Consider the following 16,472-nt stretch of genomic DNA (forward strand, 5'->3'; position numbering starts at 1 on the left):
TAGTGTAGACAATGCATGTTCTGTGCTGTCAGTGATATGATTAATATAGTGTCGACGATGCATGTTCTGTGCTGTCAGTGATATGATTAATATAGTGTTGACGATGCATGTTCTGTGCTATCTGTCAGTGATATGAGTAATATAGTGTCGACAATGCATGTTCTGTGCTGTCAGTGATATGATTAATATAGTGTCGACGATGCATGTTCTGTGCTCTCTGTCAGTGATATGATTAATATAGTGTAGACAATGCATGTTCTGTGCTGTCAGTGATATGATTAATATAGTGTTGACGATGCATGTTCTGTGCTGTCAGTGATATGATTAATATAGTGTTGACGATGCATGTTCTGTGCTATCTGTCAGTGATATGATTAATATAGTGTCGACAATGCATGTTCTGTGCTGTCAGTGATATGATTAATATAGTTTTGACAATGCATGTTCTGTGCTATCTGTCAGTGATATGATTAATATAGTATCGACAATGCATGTTCTATGCTATCTGTCAGTGATATGATTAATATAGTGTTGACAATGCATGTTCTATGCTATCTGTCAGTGATATGATTAATACAGTGTTGACAATGCATGTTCTGTGCTATCTGTCAGTGATATGATTATTATAGTGTTGACAATGCATGTTCTGTGCTGTCAGTGATATGATTAATATAGTGTTGATGATGCATGTTCTGTGCTATCTGTCAGTGATATGATTAATATAGTATTGATGACGCATGTTCTGTGCTATCTGTCAGTGATATGATTAATATAGTGTTGACAATGCATGTTCTGTGCTATCTGTCAGTGATATGATTAATATAGTGTTGATGATGCATGTTCTGTGCTATCTGTCAGTGATATGATTAATATAGTATTGATGATGCATGTTCTGTGCTGTCAGTGATATGATTAATATAGTGTTGACAATGCATGTTCTATGCTATCTGTCAGTGATATGATTAATATAGTGTTGATGATGCATGTTCTGTGCTATCTGTCAGTGATATGATTAATATAGTGTTGATGATGCATGTTCTGTGCTATCTGTCAGTGATATGATTAATATAGTATTGATGATGCATGTTCTGTGCTATCTGTCAGTGATATGAATATACCCCAAGTGTTACATCTTATACAGAGGTTGACAAATTTCACAATTGTGAAAGGATGATTATTGTTTGGTTGTGGCACAAGAACTATAGTCCCTTTTACAAGCTACAGTAGTTAAACAAAGATGTGAGAAAAAACAGAAACTGTGTGATGCCTTCCTCAAGATAGATTTTTAAAAGACATTTCCAGTATGTAATTATATGCAGTATTTCACCATTATGGATTATCATTCATAATTCTGATGGACTTGTAGTAAAATTATAAAAGTATCTCATTTCTCAGATGTTTCCAAAAATAAGAAATGTACTTCTATATGGCAGAATTGTATTTGTCCATGTGACAGAAATATAATTTTCAGAAGGAATGTATCTTGTACAGCTACTTTTTATTAGCTGTTTATAAAGCAAATAACTTTATTAATAATTTGCACTCCTACATACAGAGGTATATGTTCTCTCTCTCTCTCTCTCTCATCACATAAGTACTTCCCTCATTTTCCCTCTCTCTGTCTCTCACATCATATGAAAACATTAAATTGTTCTGGGGTTTTTACAAATGTATGTTTTGGGGTTTAAAAACATATGAGGGCACTGGGGGTAAAATATATGCTTTTAGGATACATTTAAAGATATGATTTTTGTGGGCTTTACCAATGTATGCTTTGGGGAGTTTATAAATTTATAGTTTTAAGGGATTTAAAAATGTATGATTCTTAAGGCCTTAAAAAATGTATGGTTTTAGGTGATTTGAAAATGTATGGTTTTAGGTGATTTAAAAATGTATTATTTTGAGGGGTTTAAAAATGTATGGTTTTGAGAGGACTAATACATGACTTTAATATATGATTTTAGGAGCATTACAAATATATGCTTGGTGGGGGCTAACAAATGTATGCTTTTGATGGCTTTATGAATGTATGCTTTTAGTGGCTTTGAAAATATATGGTTCTGAGGGGTTTAAAAATGTTTGGTTTGGTGGGATGGGGATAAAAATGAATGGTTTAATGGGTTTACAAACACATTCTGATGTGTTTAAAAATTTAAGTTTTGGGGATTTAAAAATATTACGTGTTTGAAGGCTTTAAAATGTATGCTTTTGGTGTGGTTAAAAATGTATGCTTTTTGGGTTGTATAAATATATGCTTTTTTTTTTTTACAAATGCATGCTTTTGATGGCTGGGTTAAATATATATCCTTTGGAGGCCTTCCAACTGCATAGTTTTAGAGGGCTTAAAAGTGTATGGTTTGATGGGCTTGACAAATGTATGGTTTTGGGGGACTAAAAAATATATGGTTGGGGATGTGCCTTACAATTATATGTTTCAGGGGTTTAAAAATGTAAGGTTTGGTGGGCTTGACAAATGTATGGTTTTGGGGATTTAAAAATGAATGGTTTGGGGTCCTTTACAATTGTATGGTTTTAGGCTTATTACAATGTTTGCCTGGTATTGATTATGTGCTTGTACATCTACATGTATATAAAAAGAAATAATTGTAACATCTTCCATATCCCCCCTCCAGCAACCCCAAAACCAATAATTAAATTTGGTCTAAAGCATAGTGAGTTTTGAAAGGCTTCATTGTATATAAACTGTATTGACTGTATGTATGTCAATCCAGGCTATGAGGAAGTTCAGTATACCCACCATTCTGGGGGAGGAAGAGCTGTGAGAGACATCACCAGGTTGCCAGCCCCATACACAATACTCAGGTAAAGTATGGTCCTGTAGGAAAAAACAAATATTGCTATTGTCATAGCAAAGAAAGCCAGATGTCCTCTAGTAACAAACACAGAGCTAAATAAAGAATAATGAACAAAACATAAGCAAGCTTCATCACTACGATCTGTCTTACAGCTAACTGCTATTTCACCTCTTAAATGCAAATAGCTCATAAAATATTTTAGCCTTAATGTCCCTGTGATACAACATTTATCTCTCTGGTTATGGTATGTTGTGGACAGTTAAACACAGAGAGATATGACAGTTAAACACAGAGAGGTAGGACATTTAAACACAGAGAGATAGGACAGTTAAACACAGAGAGGTAGGACAGTTAAAAACAGAGAGGTAGGACAGTTAAACAAAGAGAGGTAGGACAGTTAAACACAGAGAGATAGGACAGTTAAACACAGAGAGGTAGGACAGTTAAAAACAGAGAGGTAGGACAGTTAAACACAGAGAAGTAGGACAGTTAAACACAGAGAGATATGACAGTTAAACACAAAGAGGTAGGACAGTTAAACACAGAGAGATATGACAGTTAAAAACAGAGAGGTAGGACAGTTAAAAACAGAGAGGTAGGACAGTTAAACACAGAGAGGTAGGACAGTTAAACAGAGATAGGACAGTTAAACACAGAGAGGTAGGACAGTTAAACACAGAGAAGTAGGACAGTTAAACACAGAGAGGTAGGACAGTTAAACACAGAGAGATATGACAGTTAAAAACAGAGGTAGGACAGTTAAACACAGAGTGATAGGACAGTTAAATAGAGAGATACGACAGTTAAACACAGAGAGATAAGACAGTTAAACACAGAGAGGTAGGACAGTTAAACACAGAGAGGTAGGACAGTTAAACACAGAGAGATAGTACAGTTAAAAACAGAGAGGTAGGACAGTTAAACACAGAGTGATAGGACAGTTAAATAGAGAGAAATGACAGTTAAACACAGAAAGATATGACAGTTAAACACAGAGAGGTAGGACAGTTAAACACAGAGAGATAGTACAGTTAAAAACAGAGAGGTAGGACAGTTAAACACAGAGTGATAGGACAGTTAAATAGAGAGAAATGACAGTTAAACACAGAAAGATAGGACAGTTAAACACAGAGAGGTAGGACAGTTTCAATTCAGATCTTAATGTCAAGATCCGGTGTTATTTGGTTGCCAAGATCCGGTGTTATTTGGTTGCAAGAAAACTTCATTTAAAGAATTTCATTTAAAATGAATGTGATTATTTACAGACAGACAAACATGTTTACAAAAGGCAGTTAAATCATCATCATACAATCCAAAGTTATTATATCAAATGAATGCAGCATAGCGTGTAAAAAGCTTGTCCAAATTTATCTATATGCAATATAATACTAGTGTTATTTGATTAGAATGGTGAGATTAAAATGAGACTGGAAGACAAACAGAAATGATCATGGTTAACAATTTCACACTACTGCAGATCATTCTCATATTTTCAATGGCTACTTGGAGCATTCTTGTCCCTGTGATGAAATGGTTGAAAAAATCCAGTTTATTCTACTAACAGTTGTAATACAGTTCAAAAATTAAAGGGTTGATCCCTTATCAAGTTCAGAAGTCATGCTGATATAAAAAAAATTATTTTTATACGTTGTGACTGCCTTCTCTTGGATCAGAAATGAAACTGACTTTGTATTCACAAGACACTTTCTTCAGCTTCTGATACATAATTAGCTAAGCTTTATTTTAAATTTGTACCTAAACATAATGATGTGTGTGTGTGTGATCTGGATTTTTAACGTAGCTTTAACAATTTTTCAGTCATATCACTATGATGTCTGCAGTGTGACAGTTTATAGTGATGTCTAGCACTGGGACATCATGCCGCAGATGTTTAGCATGATCTCCCACCCAGTCACATTATCCTAACACCAGGCCGACCAGTCCTAACACTAACCACTTAATGCTGAGCACCCAGTGAGGCAGCTGTAAGTACCATATTTGTAAGTCTTTGGTATGACTCAGCTGGGGATCAAACCCATGATCTACCGCATCCGAGGTGGACACTCTAACCATTAGGCCACCGGAGCAGTAAAGGTAATGATCAAGTACTGAATCCAACTATGTAATGGTCAAGTACCCAACCCAACTGAAACTATGGTCATAAATTTGATTTAATGGTACATGTACAGTGAGAGAGTGTGTGTGTGTGTGTGTGTGTGTGTGATTTCAATTTTTAACATAGCTTTAAAAAAAAATCAGTCATATAACTATGATGTCTGCAGTTTAGTGATGTCTAGCCCTAAGGCATCATGCCTCAGATATGTAGCATCATGTCCCACCCAGTCACATTATCCTGACACCAGGCTAACCAGTCCAAACACTAACCTCTTAATACTGAGTGCCTAGTGAGGCAGCTCTTAGTACCATTTGCATAAGTCTTTTGTATGACTCGGCCGGGTTTGAACCTGGGACCACCCACACCCGAGGCGGATGCTCTAACCATTAGGCCACTGGGCGGTTTACAGACTCTATCACTAATTAATGAACTTTTTACACAGCCATAGTAATGATGCAACCAAATACATATATAACAAAGAGATTCACAACACCTCCAATATTTTTGTACTACAGCATGGCAGCTTCCTCACAGGTAAATGTGGGTGATGACAAGGTGAATGTCCAGGTAACTGCTAGTTTATGCTTGCATGGTGTATAACGAGTCAGGGATGTACACATCCAATGATGCTTTAGATGGCTGTTATAAGAGAGACCACAGTCGTGAGTTTCTAAAAGCCACAAATTAATTATGATGGAATATCAACAATAATGGAAGATACATATCGCTGTTTTTCCAAAATGGATTTTTATGGTTAAGTCTAACCCTGGATACAGTCAATAAATTTCAAAGGTTCTGCAGCTGACAGAAAAATTTATTCAGACTTTAAATGATAAAAGTTGGACTTAATGGCATAAAAATTTATGAAATGCAAAATTTTGTGCAGCATAGCAAAAATTTGTTTAGCTTTTAAATGATACTAAATACAATTTGTTTTAATGGAAGATAAAGAAATACATACAACAAAGTAATAATGTATCTGAAAGCTGTGAAGGAAAAGCTGTTCCAGTTAATTCAAAAAGATGATTTTATGCTCATGTTTATATCCATGACAATAATCTTGAGTTAAAACTTTCCCAAATTTGTGCAAATACACAATATTTCTATAAATGATAATACTCCTTTTGTTTCTCTTTTAAATGTTTCTGATATAACCCAGAAACATTATGTATTATTATGACATATCCCAGAAATATTATTATTATGATATAACCCAGAAATATTATGTATTATTATGATATAACCCAGAAACATTATGTATTATTATGATATAACCCAGAAACATTATGCATTATTATGACATATCTCAGAAATATTATGTATTATTATGATATAACCCAGAAACATTATGTATTATCATGACATATGCCAGAAATATTATGTATTATTATGATATAACCCAGAAACATTATACATTATGATGACATATCCCAGAAATATTATGTATTATTATGATATAACCCAGAAACATTATGTATTATTATGATATAACCCAGAAACATTATGTATTATTATGATATAACCCAGAAACATTATGCATTATTAAGACATATCCCAGAAATATTATGTATTATTATGATATAAATGATATAACCCAAAAACATTATGTATTATGATGACATATGCCAGAAATATTATGTATTATTATGATATAACCCAGAAACATTATGTATTATTATGATATATTGCAGTAATATTATGTATTATGATATAACCTAGAAACATTATATATTATTATGATATATAATATCCCAGAAATATTATGCATTATTATGATATATCCCAGAAATATTATGTATTTAAAATTTGAGGAACCACACCACGATCATATTATATATCGTATTATATTTGAATTGATACATAATCTCTTCTCCAAAATGATAATAATTTTTTTTTTGCGCAAAGTGCAGAGAACAGATTGCATTTGTGAACTTGCTTTTCCATAAGGGTAAAAATTTTTTATAAAAAATAGGAAATTAATAATGAGTTCATAAGCAAACCCCATACACACGTAAAACCTGAGAACTAAGTGCAGTAGGCCTGCAATGGTCATGAATCACTTTTATAATAAAATTAAAAGTTGAGTGCATGTACAATTTCATACCCTTTCAATTTCCAGCTAATAAAGTGGACATTATTTACTGGTCAACTGATTGCATCTAATAACACCACCAAGCCCAGCAAACATCTTGGCGGCTTTTGTTTATGTTTATTAAACTGTGAGAATCTTTTATGAACCACCACACTGTCTGTTGCTTGGCTGTGTATGCAGTTAAAGAAGAAACACATGTTGGCTATTGTTTGAGCAATGATTGTATACAGAATTAACTGAAGACAATCACAAAAATGACTTACTGGCTTTACTCATAAGTAGCATTTCCGATAATGTTTATTTTGGCATAACACTTCAAGAACCTGGTGATATTGTTAAATTTCAGAAGCTACGCCACGATCACATTATATTAAAATTACACGAACTCTTCCCCAAAATGATAATAAATGTTTTACACACTATTTCTTGTACTTAAAAGAATATTCTTTCCTGGTACAAGAAAAATATACATACATGTATTTAAAATTTCAGGAACCACGCCACGATCATGTTAAATTCAAATTCATACGTGATCTCTTCCTCATAACAATAATAAAATTTCTTTACACTATTTCATGTACTTTGAACAAAAATTATTTTTTCATGTGCGAATGAATATAAGAAATTTCAGGAGCCATGCCACTACCGCATTATATCCAAATTAAAGTAATAACAGGGTGCGTTATAGTGGGGTTGAACTGTATATAACATCTCAGAAATATTATGTATTATTATGATATAAAATATCCCAGAAATATTATGTATTATTATGATATAACCCAGAAATATTATGTATTATTATGATATATCCCAGACTTATTATGTATTATTATGATATCACTTGAAATATTATGTATTATTATGATATATCCCAAAAATATTATGTATTATTATGATATCACCCAGAAATATTATGTATTATTATGATACATCCCAAAAATATTATGTATTATTATGATATAACCCAGAAACATTATGTATTATTGACATAACCCAGAAATATTATGTATTATTATGACATATCCCAGAAATATTGTGTATTATTATGATGAAACCCAGAAATAGTATGTGTTATTATGATATATCCCAGAAATATTATGTATTATTATGATATAACCCAGAAATATTATGTGTTATTATGATATATCCCAGAAATATTAAGTATTATTAAGATATATCGCAGAGATTTCACTAACAGTAAAACCAAGCCACGTTTCTAAAATCAGTATTGCAGCAGACTTACAATATGGCTACTCCCATTAAGTTCTTGCTTAATTCATGCATTAACACATGATGTTGCTGAGATATTTTTTCCCTGGCAATCAGAAACAAATCTCTTTGTAATAGATCTCTCTAGTGTAACACTGCAAAACTATGTCAGCATGCTGAAGTTATCTGTGACTATAAAGTCACTATAACAAAGTGTTTTCCATTGAAAGTTCAGAATGCTGTCAACTTAACAACCATTTCCTTCAGTCTGTACCTGTCCAGACACAACCAGCTAGCTCCTCTAACCCAATCTGTCTGGGTGTCATCTATGCTGTCCAAGCCTACAAGTCAGTCTAATGATATCTAAATCAGCCCATGCAAACAGCTGTGGAATCGCCCACCATCAGTTAATAGTCTGTTACTTTACCTGTATCTACCAAGACAGCTGTCAGCGATGCCTGCCCCAACCAGCGGCATCAGGTAACACACCATGGAGAAGGCATGAAAAATGGCTGTTGCTTGGTTGCCAGGGAATAGCAACCACCTTGTCAGGTACAGTACCAAGATAGCTAAAATAAACAGAGATACAAGTTTATTCTTAAGTGGAACTCAAGTTCCCAACTATCTATGCTGCTCAAACACTTTCTCAAAAAAATCTGAGGTTATAAATTTGAGTGCAAGTGCTGTGACATGTTTCAAGTCCAGTACATATTCCATCTTTCTAACTTGTTATAGCAGTACGTTTAAAATTAATTAACTGCATACATGTATTAGGACAAGCTATAATTCTAACAATAGCAGTAACAGTTCAAATCCCACTCACTGTTCTGGATCACTGCCATCTCACCTCTGTCTGTGTGTGTTTGAGTCTTAGGCTCGGCTAATGTGGGTATGTGTGAAAGCTTGCCAAGGCTTCTCATGGGTCGGTTGTTCTTCCCGGGGTTTTCCAGGTTTCTTCCATCACCAGTTATACTGGCCGCCATGTATAAATTATCTTGTGCTGAAATATGGCATTTAGTTCAAACCCTACAACAACAACTATACTTTATGGCTTAATAAATGTTTCCATGCATCTTCATACGTTCAAAGAATAGGGCACATTACGAATCAAGTGATGCAATGTGTAATTACCTGATGCCTAAAACTAGCAAGCTGGGGCAATCTCTTAAATGCTATGGACAAACATTATAACATGGTGGATATGTTTTAATATGTAGAGTTAAGTGAAGGATATATTACCAGGGCAAAACTATGTTACAACCGAATAAAAAGTCACTCTGTTATACAACTGAAAGGGTGGTTACAATGTTTTCTCCCCACAAGCGGAAATCAAGTAAATTTATATTTTTTATTTCAGTATATTAGGCTGTCTTTCTATAATACAGACAAAAAAGGCACTATATTGGAGTGCAGTACACTTCTTTATAACTATCAAACACTGAGTACAGGGTTTTGTCCAGCTAATAAAAGGCACAAAAACTTTAGACTTGGGAGATGAAATCATGCTATAAAGTTTTCTAAAGATGGATGGGCACACAAATGTTTATACATTTTTTGTCTAATATCTTGACAAGTGTTTAAAAATAATGCATACGTAATGAACTATTACAAAATTATTTCTGGAACAGAAGTTACAAAAACTTTGGAAATAACACCACCCCCAGGTTATTGATGATATATATATAACAACACAATGTGGATGCACCTTAATGAAATTTTTCTATGCATTTATTTGTTTTATAATCTTAGGCTGTGATATCGCTTTGACTTGGATGCTTTTCTGCATTTACTAGCATGCTGAGAATAATTTATAAAAATAATAATAATCTCAATGGAATGCACATATGATTTAATTTTTTTTTAAAAATTTTGTTCACACACTCCAACCCCCAACCCCCCGCCCCCAACAAAACAACAACATGGAAACAGACAATTCACCGACAATGAAACAATTTGATACCATTGATAAACTGTGACAATTATGTCTTACTTTTACTGATTCTGCATATAATGATGGAATCTCTCTCCCAATATATGATATTCTTGTCTTTAACTGTGAGAGTGTTTCCAACAATAAATACTGTACCAAACATTCCCATTTTGTCACTATGAACACCTTTTTATGCCTGTTTTAACATGCACATTAAGATTTAATGTAAATCACAATATTTCATTAAACTGCACATTGTTAAAGAAAGGAGTGAAATCGTGACCTTGATGTATTTGCAAATGTTTTCGTATTCCGAGTAATTATTTTGCATAGGTTCTATTTTGCATTAATTACCATCTAACAATATGGAGGACGAGATTGTCAATTAGACTAACAATAGAAAACACTTGCATGATATAGGTCATAGCTCAAGTCCCTTCAACAGTGAGCATGCAAGTGACAGGGCATAAATATGTCTTCTTTAACTTGTAAGAATAGTAATGAACCTACTTACATTTATGCATCTTGAATTTCCTCAATATATATTTTACTAATCAGTTCTGCAAATCCAAATGACATGACCCATTTCATGGAAAACCTGATACACACTGAAACTGTACTCTAATTTCAGCTACATTTCCAACTGAAATCACGTTCTCTTTACTGCACTGAACCGACCCAATAAATCCAGTCTATAATAAGCAGAAAAGCAGAAATGGGTTGAATCAACAGAAAAACAAACTCCACCCATTCAAGACCAACTGGAAAAGTTTTTCAATTCAAAATATGACTCTTAATTTCAATTTTAAGTAGACCATAATGAGAATTTTTTCTAAACTAATGTCGAGCACACACCAAGTTCAAAGGTCGCTGGACAGTGCTATGTGCACATTAACATTATTACTGTGTATTGATGACTCTATGGTTGTATATTTTTTCTAAATACAGCATAAATTAAATTACTTTCTTTCTGGTAGAGTATTCCTTTACTATTAAGTCTTAAGTAGGAAAAACAAAATGAGTATTTAATAAAAAGGTTGCTTCATTTGCATGGGCAAATATGAACTTGTTTTCTGGAGTAATACTTCACTCCCAAGGTCATGCAGTATTACTCAGAAATAACTCATTCATATTGTCTCATACAAAAGCAATAACCTATAATTATTTATACGGGTATGGGGGATAGAATTATATATATATATATATATATATATATATATATATATATATATATATATATATATATATATATATAAAAATATAAAATACAAGTACAGACTTACATGTCTTCAGCAATAATGAGCAGTTTTACATCATCATCCCTTTTCTCTCTTAAGGGAATCTGATGATTCAGTATATTTATATTTTATCTGACATCTGACTCAAAATCACTAATTTATGACATTATATTTCTGTAATACTGAGACTGCTCTCCAATATTATTTAGCACCAATCCTTATCTTTCACTATTTATTAGGACATTTTCTCTGTTATTTCTCATGGTTTAATCTTATATTCTATTCTAGTTATTGGATACATTTATTAGAAAGATAGCTTTATATAACTAAATCAGTTCATCAGATTTCAGAAGTTTCTGCATTAAAGTTTTTTCCATGTGTCTGACATAGCTGCATTTATTTAATATTTGACACAATGTTGAAATTGCTGTAATTTAAACCCAGGCATGATATCCACAAGATAAAGCATACAACCAGCATGGATGCCCAGAGTAATACAATAGCTTACCTCTACTTCTGAGAAGTAGTTATAATTGGACAATGAATCTGCTGACAAAATAAAGCAGACATCTCCTTCTTTTGAAATAGATGTAGTAGCTTCTGATTTAAAATAAATTAGCCTGCAAATAACCAGTACACATTCATCTTGGACTGATTATTTACCTGCAAATAACCAGTACACATTCATCTCGGACTGATTACTTACCTGCAAATAACCAGTACACATTCATCTTGGACTGATTATTTACCTGCAAATAATCAGTACACATTCATCTCGGACTGATTATTTACCTGCAAATAACCAGTACACATTCATCTTGGACTGATTATTTACCTGCAAATAACCAGTACACATTCATCTTGGACTGATTATTTACCTGTCAGTTCTTAATACAAGTCAAAAACCTATAATTTAGATAACACACATAATTGAATTTCTAGGTCATAGAAAGTTAAAAATGAACCATATGAATCGTATAAATACATATAATACATAAAGTTACAAGCAGCAGAATACTATTGCAGCATTTGCCAATCAATCTGTGACCTTTACAAACAAAAGGATGAGGTGAATCCAACATCGATCACATGGGTAGTTTGAATATTACTGCTTGTGAATGCATAACTAATAATGATCACCTGTAAGTTTGAATATTACAGCTTGTGAATGCATAACCAATATTGATCATGACCTGGGTAGTTTGAATATTACAGCTTGTGAATGCATAATAAATACTGATCACCTGGGTAGTTTGAATTTTACTGCTTGTGAATGCATAACTAATAATGATCACCTGTAAGTTTGAATATTACAGCTTGTGAATGCATAACCAATATTGATCATGACCTGGGTAGTTTGAATATTACAGCTTGTGAATGCATAATAAATACTGATCACCTGGGTAGTTTGAATTTTACTGCTTGTGAATGCATAACCAATAATGATCACCTGTAAGTTTGAATATTACAGCTTGTGAATGCATAACCAATATTGATCATGACCTGGGTAGTTTGAATATTACAGCTTGTGAATGCATAACCAATATTGATCATGACCTGGGTAGTTTGAATATTACAGCTTGTGAATGCATAACCAATAATGATCACCTGGGTAGTTTGAATATTACAGCTTGTGAATGCATAACCAATAATGATCACCTGTAAGTTTGAATATTACAGCTTGTGAATGCATAACCAATATTGATCATGACCTGGGTAGTTTGAATATTACAGCTTGTGAATGCATAACCAATATTGATCACCTGGGTAGTCTGAATTTTACAGCTTGTAAATGTATAACCAATAATGATCACCTGGGTAGTTTGAATATTACACCTGGGTAGTTTGAATATTAAAGCTTGTGAATACATAACCAATATCGATCACCCGGGCAGTTTGAATATTACACCTGGGTAGTTTGAATATTACAGCTTGTGAATGCATAACCAATATCAATCACCTGGGTAGTTTGAATATTACAGCTTGTGAATGCATATTTACAACCATATTAAGACTGTCTGTAGAGGGGAAAGAAAAGCTTGGTACAAATAGTTGCTACACAGTCCATTACTGTTGGTATGATTGAAATATAAATTTGGATCAGTTTCTAAGTACAAAACATAAGTACCTGTAGTGGCCCCTTGATTTGAGGCTCACAGGGACATAATAATTAATATGATGTAGACTTCATATTTTACGAAAACAAATGTTTCAAGGGATCTATACTTTTTCTATTTTTATCTATATTTGATGGACATATATTCAAGTTACTTTATCATTACATTGCCATTTACAACCTGTGACTATGGATAAGATGATATTTTACATTGCCATTTACAACCTGTAACTATGGATAAGATGATATTTTACATTGCCATTTACAATCTGTGACTATGGATAAGATGATATTTTACATTGCCATTTACAACGTATGACTATGGATAAGATGATATTTTACATTGCCATTTACAACCAGCTAAGCTTAATACTTCCCTTTTATGTGTAAGCAAAGATTAAAGAGTAATTATCAGTAACAAGCACCTGATTAGTAATAAAGTTATAACAGGAGATGAATGTTCCCACAGGAAATTAAGCTAGCTCAAAGTACCTTTATGCTGTAATAAATGAATTGGATGGGGATCAGTCATTATTTGACTGAATACAGTGTCAATCAGACTGACTGTACAAGCTTTCTCCTGATAACTTTTTGTACTATGGTTAAGTGGTATTTACATCTAAGGCACCAGAAGAAATTAAGGTGTTAAAGTGTATGGTAGAAATGTAAGACAACAGTAATGCCAACACATAATTACCGTTATTTGTCAAAAAATAATAAAGAGATGGGTCTGTAGTTATTTGCATCATCTTTTGTTCCTGCTTTATGCAATGGTATAAACTTGGCAGTTTTCCATGCTTGTGGAAATTTATTAGACCTAATACATTCATTGCAAATGAAAGCTATACTCTCTACAATTGCAGGTGCAGCTACCTTTAGTAGCCTTGGTCCAATCATATCAAGTCCTGTAGCTTTACAATCATCCATTTTTTAAATATATTTCAACACAAATTCTGGACTCACTTCAGGAATTTCATACTTTATATTGTTTGGTAGTATTTAGCACAAAAATGTTCCAGATCAGATGAAGTTCTGGGTTCTTTAAGTTTTCAGCAATTTGAACAAAAAAGTTGTTAAAAATAGTTGAGATGTCAGTTGGATTATCAGTATAAATGTGACAGACATTAAGAAATATATATACTGGTTTAAATTAGCACCAGTTCTTGATTCTAATGCAGATGAAATATTTAATCTATAAATTTTCTATTTCTGATATACAAAAAACTCTTTGTACAACAATTTTAAAATATCAAGCCATTTGTACATACACTATAGTTAGAGCTGTTATGAAATTAGTAAGAATAAAGCAACCAATCAGATCTGAACAAGAGGCCAAGGTGGTCCTGACATTACTCATTTGTTTTGCATAGCTTAACAGTTGACTATTTCACTAAGCAAATTTATTGTAGCATTGCAGGAATAAGACCTAAGTAAACTGTCTTGCAAACTTCAAAGGAATCATGCTGATTTTATCTATTTTAATATATGCTCATTTAAAACATGTTCCTAAACATGATGGCTCAAATAATATGGACTCTTCTTCATAATCAAAGATATCCAAGGTCTTGATAATATAAAAGCATTTCCAAAGATGTATCAAAATATAATGAGAAATAGCTTCTTATGATGCTACAAGCCAATTAGGTATCTTATAGCCAATATATGAAGTTTGATAAAAATCAGATAAAAAGTATAATTTTATGGAAGATAATAATCTCTGCCAATCGTATACTTGATCACCTCATTAATATGCACAGCTACTGTTCCCTTTTGATATTATCCAGGATCTTTTATGATTAGGTATTTTTCCCCAATTTATCCTAACTGGATCAGAATTATGAATTCCAAAGTGGTAATAAGCTCAGCCAATCACAAGCAAGATCACTTTACTAGAATCATGCCCATTATCAAAACATTGTAAAACATTTTTGATGATGTAAGTATCAAACTTTTACCAAAAAAAATGATTCAGAAATATGACCTTCAAAGCCCAACCAATCAGATGCAAGAACACCTCATTAATATGGGCGGATCTCACTGAATATCAAACCTATCAAAGTTGATGATACAAGTCCATATTTTAAGTCTGATCAAAAGCAGATCAATAGTGTGGCTTCCAGTCGGGTGATAAGTTCAGCCAATCAGATTCAAGATAACGCTCTTTTTCATATTTGTCCAATATCTTACTGGTATAAGCATATTTCAAAGTTTGATGAAAAAAAAGATCAGAAATATGGCCCACATAAGAAGTTTAACCAATACGATCAATCTCACCTAATTAATATGCATGGATCTCACTCATTAATATGCATGGATCTCACTCATTATTATGCATGGAACTCACTCATTTTCAATCTCATCCAAGATTCTGTGGACATAAATCCATATAAAAAGTCTGATTGACATCAGATCAGAATATGCATTTATTGATGGATGGACACTATATGCATGAGACATTATTTTTCAAAATAGGATGCAGGGCACAACCATATAAATATATGTCAAATCTGTAAATTAGGAATGGTAATAAGTTTAAGTACCTCTCATCCCATAGTAGGAGAATCTTTCACATAGCTCATTGCCCAGGATGAAGAAGACTGCAAACGGGTACTGTCCACAACATGTCTGCTGCAACAAAAAACAGATATATATATATATATATATATATATATATATATATATATATATATATATATATATATATATATAATTACAGGTCTTATTGCTTAGGACTCTTAAACTCTGTTTATCGTATCCAAATCTATGATAACTGTTTCAATTATAAAGATGTCTAAACTTGAAAGAAAGGTTCTAGATTTATGATACTAACAATAACATTTCATGAATAGTTGGTAAATAACAATACATTTGTTCCAATCTTAATGGAAGTACACTGTATAATAATAGTTCAAATACAGGCTGTTTGTAGAATACCAGATTTAATTGCTCAAGGGT

General features: G+C 32.8%; 1 protein-coding gene across 2 annotated transcripts in view; it reads right to left on the reverse strand.

Annotated features, from left to right (window-relative positions):
• LOC149789868 (solute carrier family 15 member 1-like) overlaps positions 1–16,472 on the reverse strand; it is a 233,610-nt gene that overhangs the window by 150,532 nt on the left and 66,606 nt on the right. Inside the window, exons 3-5 of one of the 2 annotated variants that reach the window (XM_089971874.1) lie at positions 16,058–16,142; positions 8,661–8,802; positions 2,759–2,836 (exon numbers count right to left, since the gene is read on the reverse strand). In XM_089971874.1, coding sequence (XP_089828000.1) covers positions 2,759–2,836; positions 8,661–8,802; positions 16,058–16,142 — 305 coding nt within the window. Of the gene's footprint in view, positions 1–2,758; positions 2,837–8,660; positions 8,803–16,057; positions 16,146–16,472 lie in introns of both variants that reach the window. The other variant, XM_089971873.1, reaches the window with a different exon arrangement.

The sequence above is a fragment of the Sinohyriopsis cumingii genome, chromosome 10 (genome assembly GCF_028554795.1).
Source record: "Sinohyriopsis cumingii isolate HCF-2022 chromosome 10, ASM2855479v2, whole genome shotgun sequence".
Classification (NCBI taxonomy): Eukaryota; Metazoa; Mollusca; class Bivalvia; order Unionida; family Unionidae; genus Sinohyriopsis; species Sinohyriopsis cumingii.